The following is a 22573-nucleotide window of genomic DNA, read 5'->3' as shown; positions in this document are numbered from 1 at the left end:
CTTTTCTTCCAAAGAAGAGGAGAGAAATGCATCCAGACGCCAGTCCATTTACATCTTAACACTTAAAAAAGTATATTTAAAAATTTAAATATACATTTAAGCAAAAGCATGTAGTTTCAAATAAATAAAAACCATGCAAGGACAATGCCATCTGGATGAACTACTCCAAAGTACCAAATCTTGCTGGAATTTTACACCCATAGAAAGCAGAGTTCAACACCCCCAGTTAGGCTTTTTAAAGATATTTACCTGGAAAGGTAAGTTTCACTTCACAGGGAGGTTTGTAATCACTCAAAACCCAGAGTATTGCATAAAAACATTAAATAATCCCATAGGCTGGCTCAGCCTATCTGAAAATAGATACTTGCACATACAAAGATGACAGAGAGATTTAGTGGCCAGGGAAACAGCTACAGCAATTCTCGCACCCCTCACATCCCGCCTGATTCAGAACTTGGCTCAGACAAAGCCTCGAGCGCAACTCGAGAGGCACAAAAAACCCAAGTCACCTTTAGCTGTGCAACCGCCTGCTCTGCGTTCTTCTTCTGGAGCTCCTCTTGCTGCAGCTTATTGCTCTTCTCTCCCAGCTCATTCATCAGCCTGGCGTAATCCTGGCGCAGCTTGTTCAGCTCAGCCGACTGCCTAAAAATAAAACATTTTCACAGCTTTTCTTACAAGAAGCACAGGCCATAACAACAGCTACTCAAATATCAACACCAAGTCCTATATTTGGGCAGGGTTTTTCCCCCCCCCTCCACTGCTTCATCCTAGGAAAGGGATGAGGGTCAGGTACTCTTGGCCATCAGCACAGCAATACAACCCCCTGAGTCAGAAACAAAAGGTCAGCAATAAGCCACAAGCATCAGTTCCTTTAAAACGTTTGCAAGCCGATGGGCGTAATTTGGACAGGCTTATATAAACAAAAGAGGCTGAGCATAAGGAAAGGTCTCACATGGAAATTCGCATTCCTTTCCTCTTCCCATAAAGGATTATTGATCTCAAACTTACTCAAGCTTATTCCTCCTGGACTACTAACTGCACACATCTCTTTGGACTATACATTGCCTCCTGGCCTTATCTATTAATTTATGAAGGTATCTGATGCGCTCTCTCACTTAGGGAGAGAAGATGCATTTGTAGAGCTCAAGGGAAGAATTCTAAAAGGCTCCCTTTTGTCTCTAACTGAACAAAAAGCATTTTATTTTTATCTTTAAGTTTGCCTGAATGAAGGATTTTTCAAGGTAACTGAGAGATAACGATGAGTTATTGCTACAAAGAGGGCACCCCTAAAATCAGAGTACCCGTTCCCTTCTTCTAGTGCTCGATATAGTGACCTGCCTATATATGTGCAATATACGTATGTGAGCAGAAGGCACCTCCGCTGAGCTGTGCTTGGCCGCGCAGAAGCTGTTAACAGACCACCCCACACAGAAGCAGCATCTCTGCAAGAACAGCATAGCCAGAAAAGCAAGATATGGAACCCTTTTTAACTCCTGACAATGGTTTTAATGTTCTAGTCCCCAGCAGTAACAAATCAAATATCTGAGGGCATATAAAGTGCCAGTTTTGCTTTCTATAGGCTGAAGCTCGCTGTCAGCAATTTACTCATCTGACTCCGCACCTTTCTGGGGCACTCAGCTTTCACCACAATAAATACAACCCTCTCTGCCAGCTCAGGGGCAGCTCAAGTCATAACTCACAAAAGACAAAAACCTTGAGATGCCTTTTTGTTTCTCCAAATATTTGCGACACCAGCAGATAAATCCAAGTGCCACCCTAGCAGTACCATTAACTGCAGGGTGCTGAGATTTTTTTTTTCTTATTGCAAGACTGATTTATAAGTTCAGAGCTGTTGTTCTCCCAAGAGGCCAGTATCAGCGCCTCTCCTAAAGCCCCAGGGGAATGGATACATACCCTGCCAAAAACACCAACTGTGGCTGAGCACTTCTGCACTTTTCCATTCGAGCCTCAGCACCCACACTCTTAAAAGCTCAGGCTTCAAACTGATAGAAGACAGTAATCTGTTTTGAAAGCCTTGACTCGATGCAAATACAAATAGCTGCCTCCCCAGCCCAAAATAACCGTGTTCCTACTGTAACCACAAATTCAGAGACAGCCAAGGAGATGGAAACAAAAGAAGCAGAAGCCAAAACAACTCCTCAGGGAAAGCTTAAAAACACACAGAGCTTCGAGTAGCTGCTAACATACTTGCTCTCCATTTGATTGGTAGAAGTACTGACAGCATCTCTCAGGATACCGTTTTCCTGCTTCAGGTGGCTTATTTCTGCCTCCATCTGCTCACGGAGTTGCTGGAACTGATGGGGGGGAAAAAAGATCAATTCTAAAACAGATTAAACTAAGGAGAAGTAAAAGACCAGTAATAGTAGGTAAGATATCACCATAGTTTAATTAAACAAAACTAAGTGGATTTTTTGGAAGGGGGCACTTCCTTCCTCACACCCCCACTCTTCAGTTAAATTAGGCAACTCAGACCCTCTTGCTCAAATAAAAGCACTGATTTCTTTTTATACCAGTGTACCAACTGTGCATCAAGGCAACTTTTAATTTTTAAATACAAGTAGTTCTTTGAATACCAAATGCTCAGCTGTATAACTTTAGATACTTGTCAATAACTGGTTATCAATAAATAACGTTTCCAAAAGGTAATAAATTAAATGCACCACAAATTAATATTACAAGTTTACAAAGCCTTTAAATAAAGCAGAAAAAGTATAAGATAACTAACAATACACTGATTATAGCATGTAAACTGCAAAAGGCTAGTCCTCATCTAACACCCTGAAGTCAAGATTATGAAATATATCCTTTATTTAGGCAATAATATGCTTTGATCGCATTTGCAACATGGTTCCAAACTGAGGCAGAAAGAAGCCCTGATAACCCAAGGCTGCTTCAGAATAGTGCGAACAAAAACAAAAGACAGGATTCAAAGGAAAAAAAAAAAATGGACTCTGCATACGCAGACAATGTTATAGCTGGTCTTACAGCCCAACAGCCTACTTTGGAAACCCTCCAGCCCTACACCTGTAATATCTTCTTCCTCCTACTGGTGCCAGTTTGTAGATATGGTTGACACCATTTCCAACACCCAGTTTCATCAAATGGCTGACTCACCAGTGAGGATTTTTTTATATAAAAAAAATCCAAACAAAGGTTTGCATAACAACCACAGGAGGAGACAGCCATGCCTTGCAGGGCAACCACCTCTAGCTTGGCTTCTCTTGATTACCCTTCTCCTTTGTGGTTTTGGTTTTTTATTATTTATTTTTAATGCTAACAGATATACAACAGAAGCAGGGCCACAAGCCCCATACAACTAGCAGCTTTGACAATAAAATTTCAGCTTCCCTGCAATGCTGCAGCACACCGGCAGGGGGAGCAGACCCAGAGCCTTGGCTCCTCTGCGCATCCTTTCTCCAGCTTCGCCTGCGACAGCAGTCAAGTTGGTATAAGAGGGTCCATTTGTCTTAGAAAACTTTAAGTCAAACCTTTTAATCTGATGAAACAAACTCGTCTGAAGTCACTCCATTTCAGCGCAACATCAGGAGACAGTAACAAGGGTCTTAAAAAAGTGCAAGTGCTTGCCCTTCAAATAGTCTCAGCAAAACACTCCCCCAGGCAATGATATTTCTTATATATTACGCTGTTGTCACTCTGTACTATAAATTTAAAAAAATTAGATTTATCAGCTGGTAAGGGTCAACAGAACTTGTGGCTCTCTGAAGTTGAGTATTTCAATTAGATTTTACACTTTAATTGAATAACATTTCAACAGCATACCACAAAGCAAGAGTAACTAGATCAAAGACCGGCTGCCCAGCTAGCACTGATCTTTTACAGGCTACAAAAGTCACTTATGAGAACATTTTGTCTCTCCTTTAAGTCAGGAAACTGACTTTAACACGCAGTTTCCCATCCTCATGCAGATGCGTTACACCAGCTACCAGCACATCGTATTCAACGCTCATGGTAATTAGTGAAGCCAATTTCTGTGGAAGCAAACACCAAATGCTGTACCCTGGCTAAAGCAGAGGCTGATCTGCTTGTGCATGAACATCAACTCCAACAGTTTTGGTAAAGGTTTTACCTTTATCTTCATCTGCTGAGATTCTTGGTAGCTAACGTGTATTTTACTCTGAAAAGTGCCGTGCTCCTTTTCTAGCGTGTTGATGCGCTCTCGCATTTTCGCTGTAAGCAAGCTGTTTCTCTCCTTTTCTGCAACCAGCTCCTTGGGTGGGAAGGGAAAGGAAAAAGGGAAAAGAAGTCATCTACTGCTCCTTTCTAAAGTCTAATAGCCAGCCTTTTAGGATAACTAAAAATATAGCAAGAGTGCACCAAACCAAATTCAGCATCAGTCTTCGCTCAGAGAAATTACAGCATTAGACCTGACCAAAATTCCAGCATCTTTATGAGGATTTAGCATGATTTCACATTTATTAAAAAGAGGTTTTCCAATTTCAACACTGATCTTCTGTTGTCTTAGAAGAGCTGGAGACTTATTTCTATCGAGTTTGGCCAAATTACACAGTGCTAACAATTAAAACCATGGATATCACACAGGGCAGAGCTTAGATTTTCATCCCAAATTTACCTGCATTCTTCTGTTTTGCTAAAGAACTGCGACAACCCCAAGTTTTGCAAAACACAATAACGTAGGTAAAGAACTGTAGCAAAAGAAGAGGGCATTTGAAAGCAAGTAATTGCTTTGTAGCACGTTGCAAAGCCAACAGTTTTGCCAGAGGAGATGGGCTATTAGTACCCAGCAACAGCCAGAGACACCCTGAATCCCACCAGCATGATGCCGTATTATAGCTTTCAAATGAAAATACACATTGCTATTTAGATTAATCATTTGTTAGCCTGTAATTCAACCCAGACACCTGGGAAATCCATAGAGCTGCTCCTCTGCAATATAAATGCACTTGGTGTAGTAAGCAAAAACATTAAGTGCAGCTTTCAGCAAGCTCCTGTGGCAGAACGAAGTATTTGTAGCATCCAAGTTTCAGGTGTCTCCATCTACACAACACAGCACGCAGCTCCTCACCGTGCCAGAGAGCCTTGACACATAATTTAAGTGCTCTAAATTATTAGCCTGAATACCCTCCATCTCTTCAGAGTCATGATAGCTTCTTCCCCATTTTAATTTAAATAAAAGCTATTCTCTCTTTTAGGTCCAACTTACTAGCTTCAGGAGGCTGCTCCCCCCGAATGAAATAAGGGACCCGAGTTCCCAAGCCCATGTTCACAGAGGCATTTAGGAACCCAAGTCACAGCCCAAGTTTTAAGTCACTTTTGCAAATACAGTGCAAACAGCTCGGCACAAAGCCTTCTCCGTGTTATATTTGCATCTGATGAGATGCAACAAATATAAGGGCACCAGGACGTATTGCAGCTTCCTCCTACCCCTCCATCAGTTCCACCATCCACCTGCAGCCCCCAGTGACCCTGTCAGAGCTGTGCGGAGATCCTGGGAAGATTAACTTTCACCTCACTCATGCTTTGCCAAATACCTCTGAAGTCACGCACCTCGTGCTCTCATTTATCCTCTCCAGTTATCATTTTTATCAACACCCCTGCAGAGACATTTCTGCACCTTGAAGTCCCTCTATGGCTTTTGGCAGTCTTTTCAGAGAAACATATTAATTAGAAGGTAAGAGCTTTCTGTCAAGCTGAGCTTTTCCCCCTGATATTCTAGCACGGCAGCAACTTTGTTTTTGCCCATCTTCTCCCAGCTTTCAGGAATGCCCATTAATTTCTCTTTCTCCCTTCCCTCCCCAAGTCAAGATGGCAAAACCCCCAGTGACCCCTATTCCTCTGCAGAACCTGCCTTGCCTTCACAGGCACCACTTTGCAAATGTTCTTCTCCCCAGCTGCATCAGCTTCCCCCACACCAGGCTCCTTCCTACATTCCCTCTGCTTCTCCACCAGCAGAAACCTCCCCCCCTTCATCCTGCAATCCTGAAACAGAGCTGCTTCTTGCCCCTCAGAACATCACAAGTCCTTTCTCTATATATTGACTATCACAAACCTCTCAATCACATAAACACCTACCTGTGCCCTGCCAGGAGCTCACACAATATCCACTCTCTTCTTCTCATCTGCCAAGGCTCCCATCTCCCGTGTCCTCTGGCCACTCTGCTACCATCTTTAGGGCTTTCTGTGCCTAACTTTTGTCCCACAACATGACCTTCCCGTGCCTAATGCCCGTGTGCTTCCAAACTAGCCAAAACACAAGAATCCTCCCCCCAAAAGGCTCCAATTTACTCCATATCTGCCTAATTATTTGCTCTACCGTAACTACTTTCCTCTGAAATCTTCACTAAATGAAAAGAAGTCAAGTTTCAAAAACTAGCCTTGACAGTGGTGCATCAGCAACCCTGTAAGTCTAAAGCAATCAGAGCAGCAACTCAAGGGGCTAGGCAGGCAGCCTGCACTTTCTGCGGCTACCTTCTTGAAGAGAACTGATAATTGTTGTGCCAAACAGCACACAAGCATGTTAAGGCTGGAAGACATACCAAATTAAAAATGCGATGCAGAAAAGTTGTTTAATATTTGCATCCACAAAACCGTACAACACTCATGAAGGAAATGTTCTTACAGTAGCCTTCTGAAAAGAAAGAGAGTCTCAGCTTGAAAATTTCAGTAAATGAACTCTCTGGAAAAACTACTGGGAAATAGCTCTGCATAAATGCATTAATAGCATCATAAAATGAAACATAGTGTCTTGGTAAGCTTTCCCAATGTAAAAACCTCCACCTTTCAATTTATACTAAGCTCAGCAAACCAGCGTTTGCTGCCTGCAAGTCCTACACACCCCTGCTCCTCTCCCACAGCCCTCTATAGCCACAAACCTCTTTAGATTTACCTGGGTTAGCTGCTTGCACTGCTCCTTTGCAACGGCTGCCTCCTCCTTCATCGCAGCGAGCATTTTCTCTTTGTCTTGTAGCTGATGTACAGCTGCAGCGGACTCAGCCTTGCTAGCCTGCAGCAAAAGTACACAAAAATGATGATACACACCAGAGGTACTTGCAGAACATGCTAGCAGGCGGCAGAGCAAACTTGAGAGGAAGAAACAGCCCCGCCTGCCCCCGAATTGCACGTCTGCACGGTGTACATGGCACCACCAGTACCCAATTCTGCTCTAATGGACCCTGCAGCGCCGATTTCATTAGAGAAGGAAATGCATTTTCAAACATACTGAAACCAATTAAGAGAATAAATGGGCTCTTAAGGTGCTTCCGCGTTGGAAGAGAGCTGCTGTGGTGGCACTGGGGAAAACAAAGAACAGCCATTAAGAGAAATAAAGGAAAAAGACACAGAGATGCTGAATCATTCAATAATTGAAGTTGGAAGGGACTTCCAAGATCACCTGGTCCAACCCACACTCATGGACAACAGGAGAGCCTCCAGTTGTCATAATTACGTTTTTGCTGGCACACTGACACACAAAGTTTCAGAGATCCTACAGGGAACAGAACTGGACAGGAACGATCCCCACAACCCTGCCACTTGTATACTGGCCCTAGAACGAAGTAACTGTGGGAAGGGGCAAACCTTCTAAAGCCTTGTGCTCAGACTTCACTCCGTGACGCCTGATAACTGAAGAAGCAAAGAAGCATCAGCCCCACAAAAGCACTCTGAATTTGGTTTGGAAGTTTAGTGGTATTGTGTACGTACGCAGTGCAACACACTATCAGTGTCTTGCATGAGCTACAGCCGGGAAAATACATTTCCCTCTACAGAAAATTACATTTCTTGGTTGTATACAAACCCAGGAATCCACTTTGATCCTACAGGTTTAGCTTTAACTCCAAACCTTCCTTTAGAAGAAAAAAAGTACAGCAAGCAAGCTGGCTGCTATTCCAAATAAAACACGTAATACCATTGCAAGGGTACCACTGTTGGGTTGTCAGTCAAGCACTGAAACAGGGGCCCAGAAAGAACATGAAGTCCCTGTCCTTGGAGGTTTTCAAGACACAGATGGAAAAATCCCTGAGCAACTTGCTCCAAATTCAACATTGACCCCATTTTGGGCAGTTGGACCGCATGACCTCCTGAAGTCCCTTCCAGCCCACATTATATGACGTGCTACTCTATTGCGTTACTTGAATTGACACACATCCAGTTCCCCATTTCTGTTCTGGTACCATATCTGCAGAAGAATACAGAATTGCAAGACTTCAAATGTGACAAACAGGATGTTACAAGCACAAAGTGACAATCGCAATGAGCCATGGGAGGGAGGAGCAGGTATTTGTAAGACATTGGTGGTCACCCACTCTCTTCTGTCTTAATACAAACATTTAAAAATAAGAAAATAAAGACTGCTGAGCACTGGCACAGGTGCAGTCAGTCCCTGAAGGTTTCAACCCAGACTGGCTAAAGCCTTGAGCAGCCTGGGCTGACCTCAGAGCTGGCCCTGTAAGTAAGAGGGTGGACTACAAACCCCCCGAGGTCCTTTCCATATCCAAACTGCCGTACAATCCTATGAAAAATATCCATAGTAGTCAGCAGGCTAGAATTTATAGACTTAAACACAGAAATAGTTGATCGAGTGCACAGCTACAGTAGGTTTTTCTTAATTTCTACTATAGCTTATCCCATTTACACATCACTCCTGAAAGTCACCAGATAGCCTTCCCCTGTGCCAACACACAGGTGGCAGCTGCAGCCCTGCCTTATATACCCAACTCTCCGTGGTTATGTCTGCTCTTTACGAGCGGTCAAAAGCCTGTCTAGCCAGCCCATGGGATGGCAGATGGCAGCACACAAGACATCTGACAATCGCTTTCTGCATGCAAAGCAAGCACCGACCAGCTGGAAAAAGTCTCCCAAAAACAGAATGCAGAAATCACAACAGAACATTGATATCACTAATTTGACAGCATCTCTTGCAACTTCTGCTTATTTAACAGCCTTCTCTCCCCCCAGCCCAGAGTCATTCACCTTCTGCAAGACATCATGAATTGCACTGGATTTTTCCTTTAACACCTCCACTATGCAACGGGCCTCATCTTCACTGAAGATCATGTTCTTCATGGCCATTACAAAGTCTTTAAATTTTACTTCAGCATTCTCTGCAACACAGAAGGGGGGATATATTTACTTTGGACTCCGTACAGAATTATTTATTTTGCCTCGAAACAGCATGCGATAGGGTATCATTATGCATTACGTTTAATTTCAGTCTGAAATGCCAAGAAGCAAGAGGTCACGAACATTCAATAAAAACAACTTATCTCCAATTTAAATCTGATAACAATCTGCCAGCTGACAGTTTTAGGAAAAAAAAAATCCCACCACTTTGTTTGTGCAGTTGGTAACATTTATAGTGTTGCTAGCAAGACGACAAAAGCATAACACAGATTTTGTGGGGAAAAAATAGCATGAACGTGAAAACTTGAAGAGTCCTTTCTAGTGTATTGTGATAGTAATTCAAAGTGAGCTCTCAGTTTAAAGGACAGCCTGGCTCCACAAGTAATATGCAAAAGACAAGGTAACAAATTTAAGAACTGGCACATTTCTGATTAGAATATACGGGAATCAGAAAAATATTCCATCATTTTAAGTTTGGAAATGAACTGCTGCAGGAGGAGTTCAGCAGTAGGAAAATAAATCAGTAAGTGTTTAAAAAGACATAAACAAGGAAACAGGATTCAACCTAACTATGCTCTTGCAGGAAAACTTGTGCATAAAAAAAACAGGCTGCACACACACAGGTCATTAGGTGGCCCCCTAACTTAAGTAAGTGGAAGCACAAAACCGAGGCATCCAGTATCTCTGCCAAATATTCACCAGTGCGCAAAAGTTCGTGAAGGGATTGAAGGGGGAAAAAAAAAGAAATCTTAAAAGTGGTGTTTGGTTCAGAAAAAGCATCCCAAAGCTCATGGAGAAGCGTCCAGGTTTCCCATCACAGGTACTAAAAATGTGCCACACAAACCCAAACCTCTCCAAAGTTTGAAAAATGAATGAAGAACGATAAAGTGCTGGTGATACTAAGCCCTTAAGAGAAACTACCGAGCATTGAAACAAATCACTGAATAACAGCGTCCAGGGAGGTGTGGGGGAAGCACTGAGAACTTCCAGCATGCTTTCTCCTCATCCTAAATCCAACTGAGTCTTGGCCACAGGCTTCAGATCACATCACTGCTGCACTGACATCATGAATGATGTGATGCTGTTACCAGGAATGTGTCAAAATCCTGGGAGCAGAGGCTGGTTAGCCAGGAGTCTACCGCAGCTTGGCCTGGACCAGCCTGAGCCCTGTGCTCCCTCGAGGCAGGAAGATCTTGCCCTTGCACCCAAGAAGCTTACAGTTAGAATGGGGGAAGATTTCTATATTGGGAGGGCAAATCCCAGCTGACACAGGAGAATTAGGAGCTTGTATAGAAGGTTACAGCTTGCAAAGGAAATGAGAAGGGACGGGTGCACATGAGAGGCTTTGACGCTGCAGGGCAGTAATATGCAGCCATTGAACTAGAAGCACAAGGGGAGCCTCAGGCAAGTGGGAATCCAATCTAGATACCACAAAGAGTCGCCAGGAAGCTTTCAAGTGAGCATTTTAGAAGACAAGTCCAAAAAGAGGTTTCAAAGAGTGCAGTCAGTGACCAGGCAGTGTTGGCAAGCCAACCTTCTGTACAAACCTGAGCAGGAAGCCACTGCTCGGTCAGTCACTTAGTTTCTCCTCTCTGGCTGCGCACAAATTTGAGGGTCTCACCTCATGGCTCACTAAGTTTGGCATGCTTTGAGCAGGTCAGTGGCCTATTTAGCATTACAGGGTGGGACACACCGCTCATGAATCACTCCAGGCCTCCACAGGAGAGGATGAAGGAAGCTCCTCTGTCCCAATCAAGTCCAACTGCATTAAAAGGAAAATCCGAAGTCTTGCTGGGAAGTGCCAGACTCAATCTCCACCAGTGATTTGCTTTGGGTAACTCTGTTCTGCACTCAGAAATACACACTGGCTCATCAGCCCAAACTAGCTCCGCGAACGGCCCTAGAGCTGCGCTCCCAGTCTCACACAGACTCCAACAGCTCATGTTGAAAGCTCCAGAGTCCATCACTGTTAGTGATGCCTGAACTATCTACTGTAAAACTAGCTCACATGCATCTGTGTGGTCTGTGATCACCCGTTTGCTCGCTATGAGGATACAAAAGCCTACAGTCAGCGTTAAAAGGATTCAGATGGCGCAGCGCCCTTTCAACAGTGCCAAAGACAGGGGAGAAACAGGCACAGACAAGAACCAGTGTCCTGCAACCACAAATCTTTTCCTCAAATCACTTTTTCCAAGCAAATAAGAGAGCATACCCCTCCCCACATACACAGCATGCCTCCCCTGTTCAGGTTTCCAGGCTGAAGGAAAGGAAAGACAGACCTAAGACAGACCGCATTATTGGTTCCTTACCTTTATCTGTTTCATTCTTCAGTTTCTTGCCACTGCTCTTCTGGATCCCCTCATTCACGTTTTGTTTTGCTACTTCAACCACTTCTCGCTTTTCCAAAGTGCCAGTGTCAGAATTATCCATCAAAGGAATATATGTAGTTGCTTGAATAAGAGGTTCATCCACCAAAACTGTAATCAGAAGTCCACAGGATGTGTTAAAGCTTTGTAATAATTAACATCAACGTTTTTAGAAAAGGTACATAACATACAAGAGAGTTGGATTAAAGCATCTCTAGAGCTAGTTAGTTACACTCTCTGTTTCTATTATCCTTCAGAGCTTAACTCATTAAAGCTCTTCAGGTAAGTTCATTAAATAAAGGTCTCTAATGCATAGTAATTTAATAGCTTCAATTAAATTTCTATTTCCAAAGCTGCCTTTTAGCATTTTAACAAGTAGCAGAGAAGAACCTTTAGATTTTGACTTTCATTTCACTTTAATGAGAAAGTTGCAAACATGGCATCAAATGAGATCGGTTTACTTGTGGCTGCATATGAAGTCATTCAGCATCTCTGAAGCACAAGTATAGTAAAGCCTTTTGCCCCTATTCTGTTAAAAACCGGTACCTTACCACCAGCATTCTCACCCAGATTACATCACCAGTGAACTAAACCGTTTAGGCAGATTGCGCAGTAGGGATAGCAATCAAGCTTATTTCACATGCAGACTCAACTGCACTTAATGAAGATATCTCATCTGTCAAAGCAGGCTTTAGGCATCATTAATATTCAGAGAGGTACCCAGAGGTACTGACCGACCTCGGGCCTCCATTCACACAGCACTGCATAAATGCGGTTGATGATCAGCCTCTGCCCAAAGAGCTTTTCAGCCTGCGCTGCTGAGACAAAAGCAGGGGAGGGGAGAGGAAGAGCGACAGACCAGGGACAACGTACAGCCAGCAACAAAGCTGGATCTGCTGCTTGTCCAGCGCCTGAGCTGCTGGTCCACTTTGCCTGCAGGACGAGACACTACCCGTGGAGCTGTGCCACAGCAGGAAAGCTCATTGACCCAAGGCTGATGGACAACAGATGCCACACAGCAGACCAGAGAGAAGAGGAACTGGGTGGGATGCAAGGTTTCAGGCCAGACGAACACGCACTCCTGGCTGCCAGAGAGCTGGTTAGAAAACACTTTATATTCTGGCTGCTGTTAAGAAGCAAAATAGGCTTATGGACCATTTGTGTCACCTGTTGGGAGTCTTTCCACTTAAGCAGCCTGCAAACACCTGCAGGTACACTGCAAACTCAGAAGTGAGGAGAGCTCTCCTCTAGCAGAACTATCCACCATCTAATCCGCTTACCATCTTCACCTTTCCCCTTCTTCTCCTTATTAACTTTCCCTCCTCATTTTATTACCCACCTTTCAAAAGTCTATTTAATATCAATGAGACATCTTGCAGCGTCAGTAACATCCGAAATCCCCATAGTACTGTCTTGGCTAATCCGGATGCCCACTACAGCTAATGTTTGCTCTGTCATTTTGAAGAGGTGGCTTTAAAAGAAAAGAGCTTGCATTCAAATAATGCCTGAGCTATTTCTGTGTAGCACTGACAGCTTAGCTTTAATGCTGGCTGAGCTGGTATCGACGCTTATTTGAGTATTAGCCACATACAGACAAGCTTGTGGTCCATGAAGTGGTCCCTCAGAAAGGGCACTGGATGCATCAGGAAGAGCACAAAAACATCCGTAAAAGACAAATCACACAGCAGGTTCCTCATCAGTAGTTTTCTTTCAGGAATAATCTGAAAGTTTTTCAGTTTTTATAAGACACAGGAACCATACGCTACTTGGAACCCCACCAGGGTTCCAAGAACCTGGTCTGACCAGGGCCAACAACTGATCTGGACCCTAATGACCTGATGAAAGCATAATGGAAACAGTGACCAACACTGTCTACTCCAGGAGCAGTCCACCAGCTGCCAACTTCTCCATAGCTGTCCCAGTAAAGAAGAGTTTTGAGAAGCTAACAAGGTGGCCTCACAGAACTTCATGGTCACGCTCTTCCCAAAGGCCCAGACACAACGGCACTCATTGTGAAAAAACAATCACAGAGGCAGACTGCGCCAACAGAAGACAAGAAACAGCATCTTGGCAGAGAATGAGGGATGACAAACAGTAAGAGCCTTGACAGCAAAGATGAGCAGTTTGTGTTGGAGCAATGGCTAGCTAACAAAAGGACAATAAGAGAGGAACGTGGTCAAAGCAACTGGCTAAAAAAATTGCAGTCTTGTTTGGGGCAGACAACTGCAGCAGTTCTAGACATGCCTCGCTCAGAGCAACTTAGAGCCTGCTCAGCTTATACTCTAAGCTAACATATTACTCCTCAATTCAAGGGTGGATGTTTGGATCCAAAAGAGCTCACGGAAAGGTGCACATCATCCCGTGTGCAGTGGTACCGGATGTTCATAAAATCACAGCATCTCAGGCTAAACAATCTTTCCTACCTGGAAATTAAAGTACGGATAGAAAAAAGGTTTTATCAGGATTATCTGACCTATGTCACAGACTGTATTCTCACCGTTATCAACTTTCTGCTTCTTTGCAGAGACTTTCTTCTTTCCTGATACATTTTCTTGCTTTATCTCTTGGTGGAGCAGGACCGGGTCTTGCTTTTTGGCAGGAGATACAACAGAATCAATCTTACTATCTTGATCATCTGTAACAGACAATTAAGACAATATGCTCTTCTGTACACTCTCATCATCACTTTTAAGTGAGTCAATCTGTAATAACTACCGAAGTCCACCCCCAGAAGAGAGAAACCCACGTATTTTAAATCAGAACAAAGTCATCCATATATATGTACACACACGCTCACAAACACATATGCTTCCCATATCAGACGAGACCCCAAAGCAACAGAAAGGTTTAGGAGTCAAGAGCCACAGCACCTAGTGTTTTGACAGACAGGAATCTTATCTGCAAGCAGAACGTACAGCAACGCAAGGAACAGTTTAATAAACCCAATCCAGGTTTTACTGCGACAGAGCAGACAGCACACATTACCCATATCAGTTTCTCATTTGCAGGAAGTATTTTATTCCCCTCCATGAACCCACCTGGGTATTTTACACACACACCCCCAATAGCTACTGGGACTGTGAGAAGCAGAAAATAAGTCTTTCACATTAGGGAACTGTTCTTTTAAAAAGTTGTTTCTAGTGAGAAATTTTTTATCTTTTTGGACAGCCCCTGCTATATAATATTCTTGTCAGAGCCAACACACACAATACGGGGTTATGGTGTTAGCTCCTGTAATCAAGGATAAGAGTTAGTTGTGGCTGCCCTCAGAACAGTGCTTGCAGACCACATTTTAACCATGCCACAGAGATTTTTGGAGAACACCCACAAACAAGATTTTTTTTTTTTTTTTTAATAGTGGGTGAGTCTTTTTTCTCCCTTTTTTCAGAAAAAGAAAAAAATCCACCACATCAAGCAGCAATGTCATTCTTTTTCCTCGCTCCCTGTAGCAAACCTGTTATGCCCGCATCTCAAAAGGGTGATCTGCAAATGCTTTGGTTTTCACTTATTCCTATTCTTTTTTAACTTCTATTCATAGTCAGAACACGGAGTCAATACACTGAGACATGTCTACTTCTGCTGAGGATACAGTCAAGACAGTGACAGGTGATTCTGACTACAGTTTTTGGTCCGTTCTAGGTTGGATGTTTCCATTACAATGACTAGACCATTCTTTTAGCATCAATTCAATTCAATTATAGAGGTGTAGGAGGTGGGAAGCAGCTCTAAGTGCTACTTTCCATGAATCAGCCACCAAACACCTCTTTGTACATGAAGTCCGCACTTAAACAGTGATTTGTTTTGCACAGGCTGCTACAAAGTTTCCCTGGATGCCCTTCCTTATCAGACCAACTGCTCTTAGGACTCCACTTTTTCATAGCTTGACATCAGAATGCACACAGCAAACACCTAAATCTTCTTTCAGGTAATCAAAACGTTGACAGCTTGAGAGCAATGCAGCCAAACCATAGAGCAAAGCAGAGATACGAGCTACTCTGTTCACTCAACACTCCTTAGTGGAAGGAAAGCAAGGATGGGAGGAGGAAAACCAGAGCATTGCTGCCAGATGAAAACAGGGAGAAAAAGTGAACAGCTCATTAAAAGGAAAAGGTTAGAAGTGAGCTTTGCCCCATAGAGATCAGCCAGAACAGTTGTGAGAGAGACACTCTGTGGCCTTGCAAAAAGCAGAACACGATTTTGGCGTTCTGTGCAAGAAGCGTATGCAACATCAGATACCCATTCCATTTTTCTGCTTCTTCTGCCCAGGCTTCTTCTTAGATGCTGCTGATTCAGATGGTGGAGTGGGCTGTTTTGTAACAGGGACTGGTTCTACTTTCTTGCCTGAAGACTTGGATCCTTCCGACTCCTTAGTTACATGATCATCTTGAACAGCCTTATGCTTCTTCTCCTTCTTCTTCCGTTCTCTAATGCCAGTAGATGCTTCGGTCACGCTCAAGGGAACAGGAGCAACATGCTCTTCATCCGTTCCCAGGGCATCAGCGAGCTTAAAGTCCCGAGGTGCACTTTCAGAGTCAGACTCGTGGATGTTCCCATTCTGAGCTTCTTTCTTCTTGTTCTTCTTCTTCTCCATTTTCTTTTTATCAGTCTTGGTAGGTGGAAATTTTAGGTCCCTTCTCTGTTTTGCAAGGACTTCATCATATAAAGTTTCTTTCATGAAAAGCCAGAAGAAGAGGAAGATGACTGTAATAACCACAGAAGGAATGAGGATGATAAAGTAGGTAGACTCATAAAACTCCATTGTGCTTTTTCTTAGCTATATTTAAAAAACCTATAGGGGAAAAAAGAAAAAGAAGAAAAATTAGGTTTTGAACGTGTTTTCTTCGATATTATTTACCCCACCAATTTTAATAATAAAAAAAGCTTCCTCCATGTTTTAAAGAAGCCTTAAAATAGCTTTTGATAAAGTTACCGAACTGCATCAGTGATGGAACAACTTCTGGAGTCATTTAGCATTTGCTTCAAAATTGTTAACTAGGATAAGAAGGAAGTGCAGTTTCCAAGACTGCTGATCTTGGAAGAGAGTAGTTCTCCTCTTTCCTTACTTTTCTTCAGCTTCCTCACTCTTCCTTTCTAAGTGAATTCCATAACATTAAAGTTTTTGATTTCAGAAATACATGAGACAGCACTTTCAGAGGCCGTGAAATAAGGACCAGTATATGCAGAGCAACACTTTTTTTTTTGTCGTAAATCAAATATAACGAATTAAGATTTTTATCTTGGCAAGTGGGAGTTACATTTCAACTTCCTTTTGTTCCCAGATTTATGACAGCTTCAGAAGTGGAATGAGGGAAGGAGGGAGAGAGAGCCCATAAAGTCAACCATAAAGAATCAGCTATTTTCGAAACTGCTTTTTGAAGTCTAAAACCCAGTTTTAAACTCATGAAAATTACACACATTTATAGGAAAGCAGGGGGATCTGTTACTTATTTGGTGCATGTAACAGCATACAACTTCCAGGGCACTAATAAATCAAATGACTCCATGATAATTTGCTGAAAACACAACTTATGCCCCAAGCATTCTTTTTTTTTTTCTTTTTTTTTAAAAAAAAAAAAGCAGGAACCACAGAGTTAAAGAAGTCAGAATGAAGCTAAAAACCTATCTTTGGGGACAAGACAAGCCAGATTTTCCTATTTAACAACTGATCACTACAAACAGAGCTGGATTTTTGCAGACAGAATCACAGAATGGTTTCGATTGAAGGGACCTTAAAGATCACCCAGTCCCACCCCCTGCCCTGGGCAGGGACGCCTCCCACCAGTCCAGGCTGCTCAAAGCTACATCCAGCCTGGCCTTGAACACCTCCAGGGATGGGGTCTCAACAACAACTCAACAACAGAATTCAAGTCTTCTCCAGACTGTTTGTTCCAGGGGGAAAAAAAAAAAAACCACACACCACAAAAACAAAAAAAAAGCACCAACTATTGAAAAACAACAATCAAAACTGTAATTAAGCAAGTGCAACTCCCAATTCAACAACTCAGTTTAAAAAACCACCATGGAAAGCACGTGCTTCAACTACATTTCCCTCTACACAAGAAAAGACGACTCTTCAACTCAACTGTCCCTGGGGAGACCCATTCTTGTCTTCATCACCTTCTCTGCAGCCACTGCCCAACTGCAGCATCTCCCAACACAGCCAAGACGTGCGATGGTCCCCAAAAAACACTCGGAGAAGCTTGTACCGCTAGTGACCCTAGGCACAGTTATACATCAGTATGTCCTTCTGCTTCTCCTCAACCAAGCTGAGGACGAGAGCTTCACATAGGCTTAGACACAAGCAAGATGACCCCAACAGAGTTGGAGGGGGAACTGCTCTACATCTTAAACAATACTGCTTGGAGTATTTCCACTGCTGCTTAGAAAAAGAAAATAGATGTGGCTACTGATGGCACAGGGAATAAAATTCATGTAGAACAGGGAATAAAATTCATGTAGTTGCATGAAGTTGCATGGTACAGGGAGAGGACAGGCTTTCCTTTCTTCTGGGCAGAGGATTGCTCTTTAAATACCTGATAGTCTTACATTTAAGGTTGCTTTACCTCAACTCCTGGCTGTGCTGGAAGCTGCTCTCAAACTGGCTTGCCATCCTGCCACGTTGGTGAGAGCTTGGTTTGGAGCCTGGCTCTAGCTCAAGAGGGAAGAGTTGTTATATGTAATAATTTCTTAGTATAGTATGTTGTAACAGAGAGGAGTTACTGTGATAATATATTTGTACAGTGCATTGAGCAGCACAGAAAGCAGGGAGTGGGAACTCTAATTTGGCTATTAAGTTATCCAAACAGAAGATTAACATTTCAATACACTAATTATTCATCAGTTGTCTTAACCGTAAGTCTCCTCCCAGTTTGTAATTATTTTCTGCGTACGTGCAGCTCACTGAAAAGGCTTGGGTCTAGAGTTACGTCCAGCACAGAAAGTTTCAGAAGGGCTGAGAGGGATGGGAGGAAAAGCTTGTCTTTTAGGAAGAAAAAGCACAGATGCTCACAACTAAGCTGGAGCTTTCAAAATGATTAGTTGCAGCTACCTGATAAAACCAGCTTCCTGCACTAAGTGATCTAATATTAGTCACCTCTTGAAGGAAGCAGATCTTGAAAAGTTGTCTCAGCCAAAGTCAATATTGAATGCTTACGGGAGAAGATAATCCCCAAAGTAAATATGTAATTAAAGCAGAATTTTCAGAAGTGTAATTAAGTTGATCATTACAATATATCACCACAACAATTTACAATACCTAACCACAAAGATCCCGGAGAAGTCCACCTCTGCCTTGCCGATACAGAAGCACGCAGCTGGCTGGGAATTCATCCCATTGCTTCAGCCACGCTGGGAGGATCCCACCCTGCAGCCGTCCCTATGCTTTTCCTAGTGCCCGAGGCCAGATGCTCAGCTCGAATCATGCGCTTAGCAAAACACATGTTGTAGAAGTTTGAGACATCAAGTGTCAGGAGGTGTGATGGACAAGGCAGGACGAAGTTACAAGCAGAAAATGACTGTTGCTTTGAGACCACAGAGGCTAGACGTGTGTAAAAGCTTCATCTGCTTTCAAGAGGAGCTGTAACTACAAAGTTGTAACTGCTAGGCTGAGTGGGGAAGAGGGACTGGACAAGATGAGGTCTTATCTCAGAGCTGGCCGAGTACCAAAGCCCTGCCGAACCTCCGTCCACCGCCCTGCTCTCCCCTCCCGACTCAACTCCACTTGTGGAATGGCATCGCTTGCACCCTGCAGCCTGGCAATGTTGAGTTTCAGAGCATCAGACTCAGTCACTGCTCCCGTCCTCCTCTCGCTCATCAGGGTGAAGCAGAGCGTGAGGCAGATGAAGGCTTCCACCCCAAACACTCATCAGAGGCATGCAGATTTGATCTCCAAAGTCCAATGGGGAATTACAAACGCACAAATCCAGGGAAGCAGAGTTCAAAAAAATGAAGTAAAAGCCTGAGAATGTAACTAGAATTGATTAAGAACACCTGGGAATGGCGAACAAGCGCTCTACTCTGACAGTTATACACTAGTTTTCTATCTCAGCCCAGCATGAGCAAGGGCATTTAAAAATCACTTCTAGAAGGATACATTGCTGCTGGTATCCTTCATGCAGAATGACAAGATGACATCCTTCACCATCTGGCCCTTGTCAAGACATCTTTATGAAGTGGCATCCTTGCCATGGGGGTAAAGAGACAGTGTTTTGGCTCACACACGGTTCCCAGTTGCCCTCCGACAACCTACAATTATTTAAAAAGTTTCTCTGTTCCCATTTATACCTCTGTATTACACTGACAAGCCATCTAGAAAAAAAACAGAAGCAATCTGGGCGGGGGGGGGAAAATCCTACACCATACAAAAAGAAACAGGACAGAGAAGTTCCTTTTATTAAACCAGAAAAAAGTGAATGCTACATTACGCATACCAGCTTAACTGCTGCTCAGGATTTAGTTTTGCCATTCCTTCCATTCTTTTTAGCTATTGAAACGTGAGATACCCTCACAAAAATATTAATTCTCCCCCCTGGAAGTGCTGCAAGGGGACTTCTCTCACTCACAGCCCTCTCTTGGACAACTTCTGGTGGCGGCTGCAACAGCTCTCCCCAGCAAGGCACACCCGGGAGAAACTGCACGTACACACCTCCTCATTGCTGCCAACAACAGGCCCAGCGACTTCAGCTACGTTTAAAGTTCAAGGTATTTGGTTAAATACTCACCTTTCATCCATATATGATATTTATTGATATTTAACCTGATATTTATTGGGCACGTTTCTCAGAGCCGGGCTGCCCAGGGCCCGTGCCAGGCTCCCCACTTGCAGACACGCTCCTGTCTCCTTCGTTAAGTCAGGAACTCACAACATCCCTTCAGTCATTCTGAGAAAGGGGAACAAACCGCATCTGTCCCAGTCTGCGCGCAGACTCGGTCACTGTTCCCATCCTGCGTTTAACAAAAGAATCGCACTTTTGTTCCCCGAAACAGAGCCCGTGCCACAGAAAATAACTATTTCTGAGCTCCAGTATTATTGCTTGCACCTGACTTCCTCTGCTAGTTAACACTGCCCTGCATTTCGTAACACACCCTTCGCTTTTTGCATTTAAATCTCAAGTTTCACCCTGCACAGATACCACATTTCATGGGATATTCATCCAGTTCGGGTCCAGGGGATTAGCTTACTTGAGGAGACAGAAATAAATTATAGCTGCATCTGGCTAATGAGTCACTCGTAGCCCAGCCCCAGCACATCAGAGGCACAGCTTCTAGAAACACTTGGGTCCTGAGATGCACATAATCTCCAGGGATTTATGTCTCTCTGAAAAACTGACATTAAGGGGGGAAAATATAGGTACCAAGGTAATTTAAAAAAAAAAAAAAAAATACTAAGCAGTTTAAGAGATACCACATATGATTTAGCTAAGGCAACAGTTTCCTTATTTGGGGTATTTCCCTGAGATTTTCTTAAGCTGGCTAGCTGACTAAAAGAAAGCCCTCACTTTCAACAGTCGCGAGGAATACAGCAAGAAGTCCCAAAGGAGTATCTGTATTCAATAAATTCCTCAAATAGATAACAATATTTTTTCCTTAACCTGCACACAGGAAGCAACACACTCCGTATCAGCCAGCTGCAAAGAGGATCCTCTTGGGAACAGCTTCACTCCCAAACTCATCTTCCCCCAGAGCTCTTTGGGAGAGGAAGCCCAGCAGCTTGAGCTGGACAAGGCAACTAAACCCAGATCTGCCACACGTAAAATATAAAATTAAATAAGATGTTTAGCCACGGTGGGAGCAACCAGCTCTCTGTGAGCTGGTTCATGAGCATTAACTAATTAAAGCACTCTTGGGCTCCCTAGGAAGGAGGGCTGCCAGAAAAACTTAAAGGCAGTTCACTTAACATCAGCATTGCTACAGTACGAGAAAAATCTGCAGGTTGAGAGCTTTGGTTGGTTTGGTTTTTTTAAGCCGTCCTGTATGTCACTGAAGAAACAAGACATGTTCTTCACGCCCCAAGACAAGACAGAGGACAGCAGAGCTTCTGCACGGTGACATCAGGAGGCAGCGAGTGAAAGCCGAGCTGTCAGAGCAGGCAGGGATTTCAGGCCATCAAACTTGCTTCAAGTTCATTAACACCTGGCTAATTTCAGCAGGTGAGCAACGCTGGGAACAAAGGGAGCCCTGGCAATGACTCAGCATCCTCCTCAACCTTCCCATTCAAGGGTTACCCATTCCCAAAAACCACACTGCCCAGTGAACACCAGTGAGGAGCCGGCTACCCCTGAACACCATTTTTAAGACAGGAAAATAAGATATCACATATAAATCTCATCTGCCACCTATGTAAGGAAAAAGGCACAGCTTCCAGTAAAAAAAAAAAAAAAAAAAAAAAAAAAAAAAATCACACACAGTCTTCTCACAAGTCATTAAATTTGCACAACTAAGAGGTGCATGTGAAGCACCCACCACCTAGAACAGCTAAAGGGCTAAGTGGCCCTGCCAGTTTTGACCTGGATGGCAAGATTTAACCTGCTTTTTTTTTTTGTATTCTTTCTAAACTCTACTTGTATAGCTCTATTTCCATGCTCTGTTTACAGAAGTCCTTTCAAAACTAAGACCGGGGGGAAGCATAACAAACAGCAGTTCAAGCTCAGAGTCTCTTTCATTTAAATACTTGCCCTGACAGCATGATTTATGCAGCAGCAGCAGAAAGCTGTAGACACTCGAAATTACAGACTGAGCCATTCACGTATTAAAGTTCTCCTCTCTGGGAGGGAGTCCTGTTCAAGTGAAGCTCAGCAGTGCTTGACACCCCCTACAAACTGCTAACAGCAAGAGGAGAATGAGACTTGTCAATAAATCTTGCTCTCCTTCACTTGATTACACTGATACAATTAAGCCATTTGCAGTGCACAATCTCAGTGCTTCTCAAATACCCTCTAGGTAAATATTTTCCATTCCAAACATGCCACTGTTTGTACCATCTGTTGGGCTCTGTCTGCTCTCAGTTGCTTGATGTTAGTTAACACAGACTCACTATTTATTAAATTCCAGAGAAGAGCAGCTTCGCTTCAACAAAAGCCTTTACTTTTAGG

The 22573-nt window shown here is 43.3% G+C and overlaps 1 protein-coding gene across 10 annotated transcripts in view; it reads right to left on the bottom strand.

Annotated features, from left to right (window-relative positions):
* Positions 1-22573, bottom strand: part of KTN1 (kinectin 1) — a 77093-nt gene that overhangs the window by 37666 nt on the left and 16854 nt on the right. For all 10 annotated transcript variants that reach the window (XM_054199647.1, XM_054199650.1, XM_054199651.1 and 7 more), the window contains exons 2-9: positions 15720-16272; positions 13981-14118; positions 11427-11594; positions 8968-9098; positions 6887-7003; positions 4109-4249; positions 2209-2315; positions 510-642 (exon numbers count right to left, since the gene is read on the bottom strand). In XM_054199647.1, the coding sequence (XP_054055622.1) occupies positions 510-642; positions 2209-2315; positions 4109-4249; positions 6887-7003; positions 8968-9098; positions 11427-11594; positions 13981-14118; positions 15720-16242 (1458 nt within the window). In that variant the 5' untranslated portion in view covers positions 16243-16272. The remainder of the gene's footprint in view (positions 1-509; positions 643-2208; positions 2316-4108; positions 4250-6886; positions 7004-8967; positions 9099-11426; positions 11595-13980; positions 14119-15719; positions 16273-22573) is intronic.

This window comes from Rissa tridactyla, chromosome 4, assembly GCF_028500815.1.
Source record: "Rissa tridactyla isolate bRisTri1 chromosome 4, bRisTri1.patW.cur.20221130, whole genome shotgun sequence".
Taxonomy (NCBI): Eukaryota; Metazoa; Chordata; class Aves; order Charadriiformes; family Laridae; genus Rissa; species Rissa tridactyla.
Note: the sequence above shows the minus strand (reverse complement) of the source record. Positions and strands in the feature narration are given on the sequence as shown.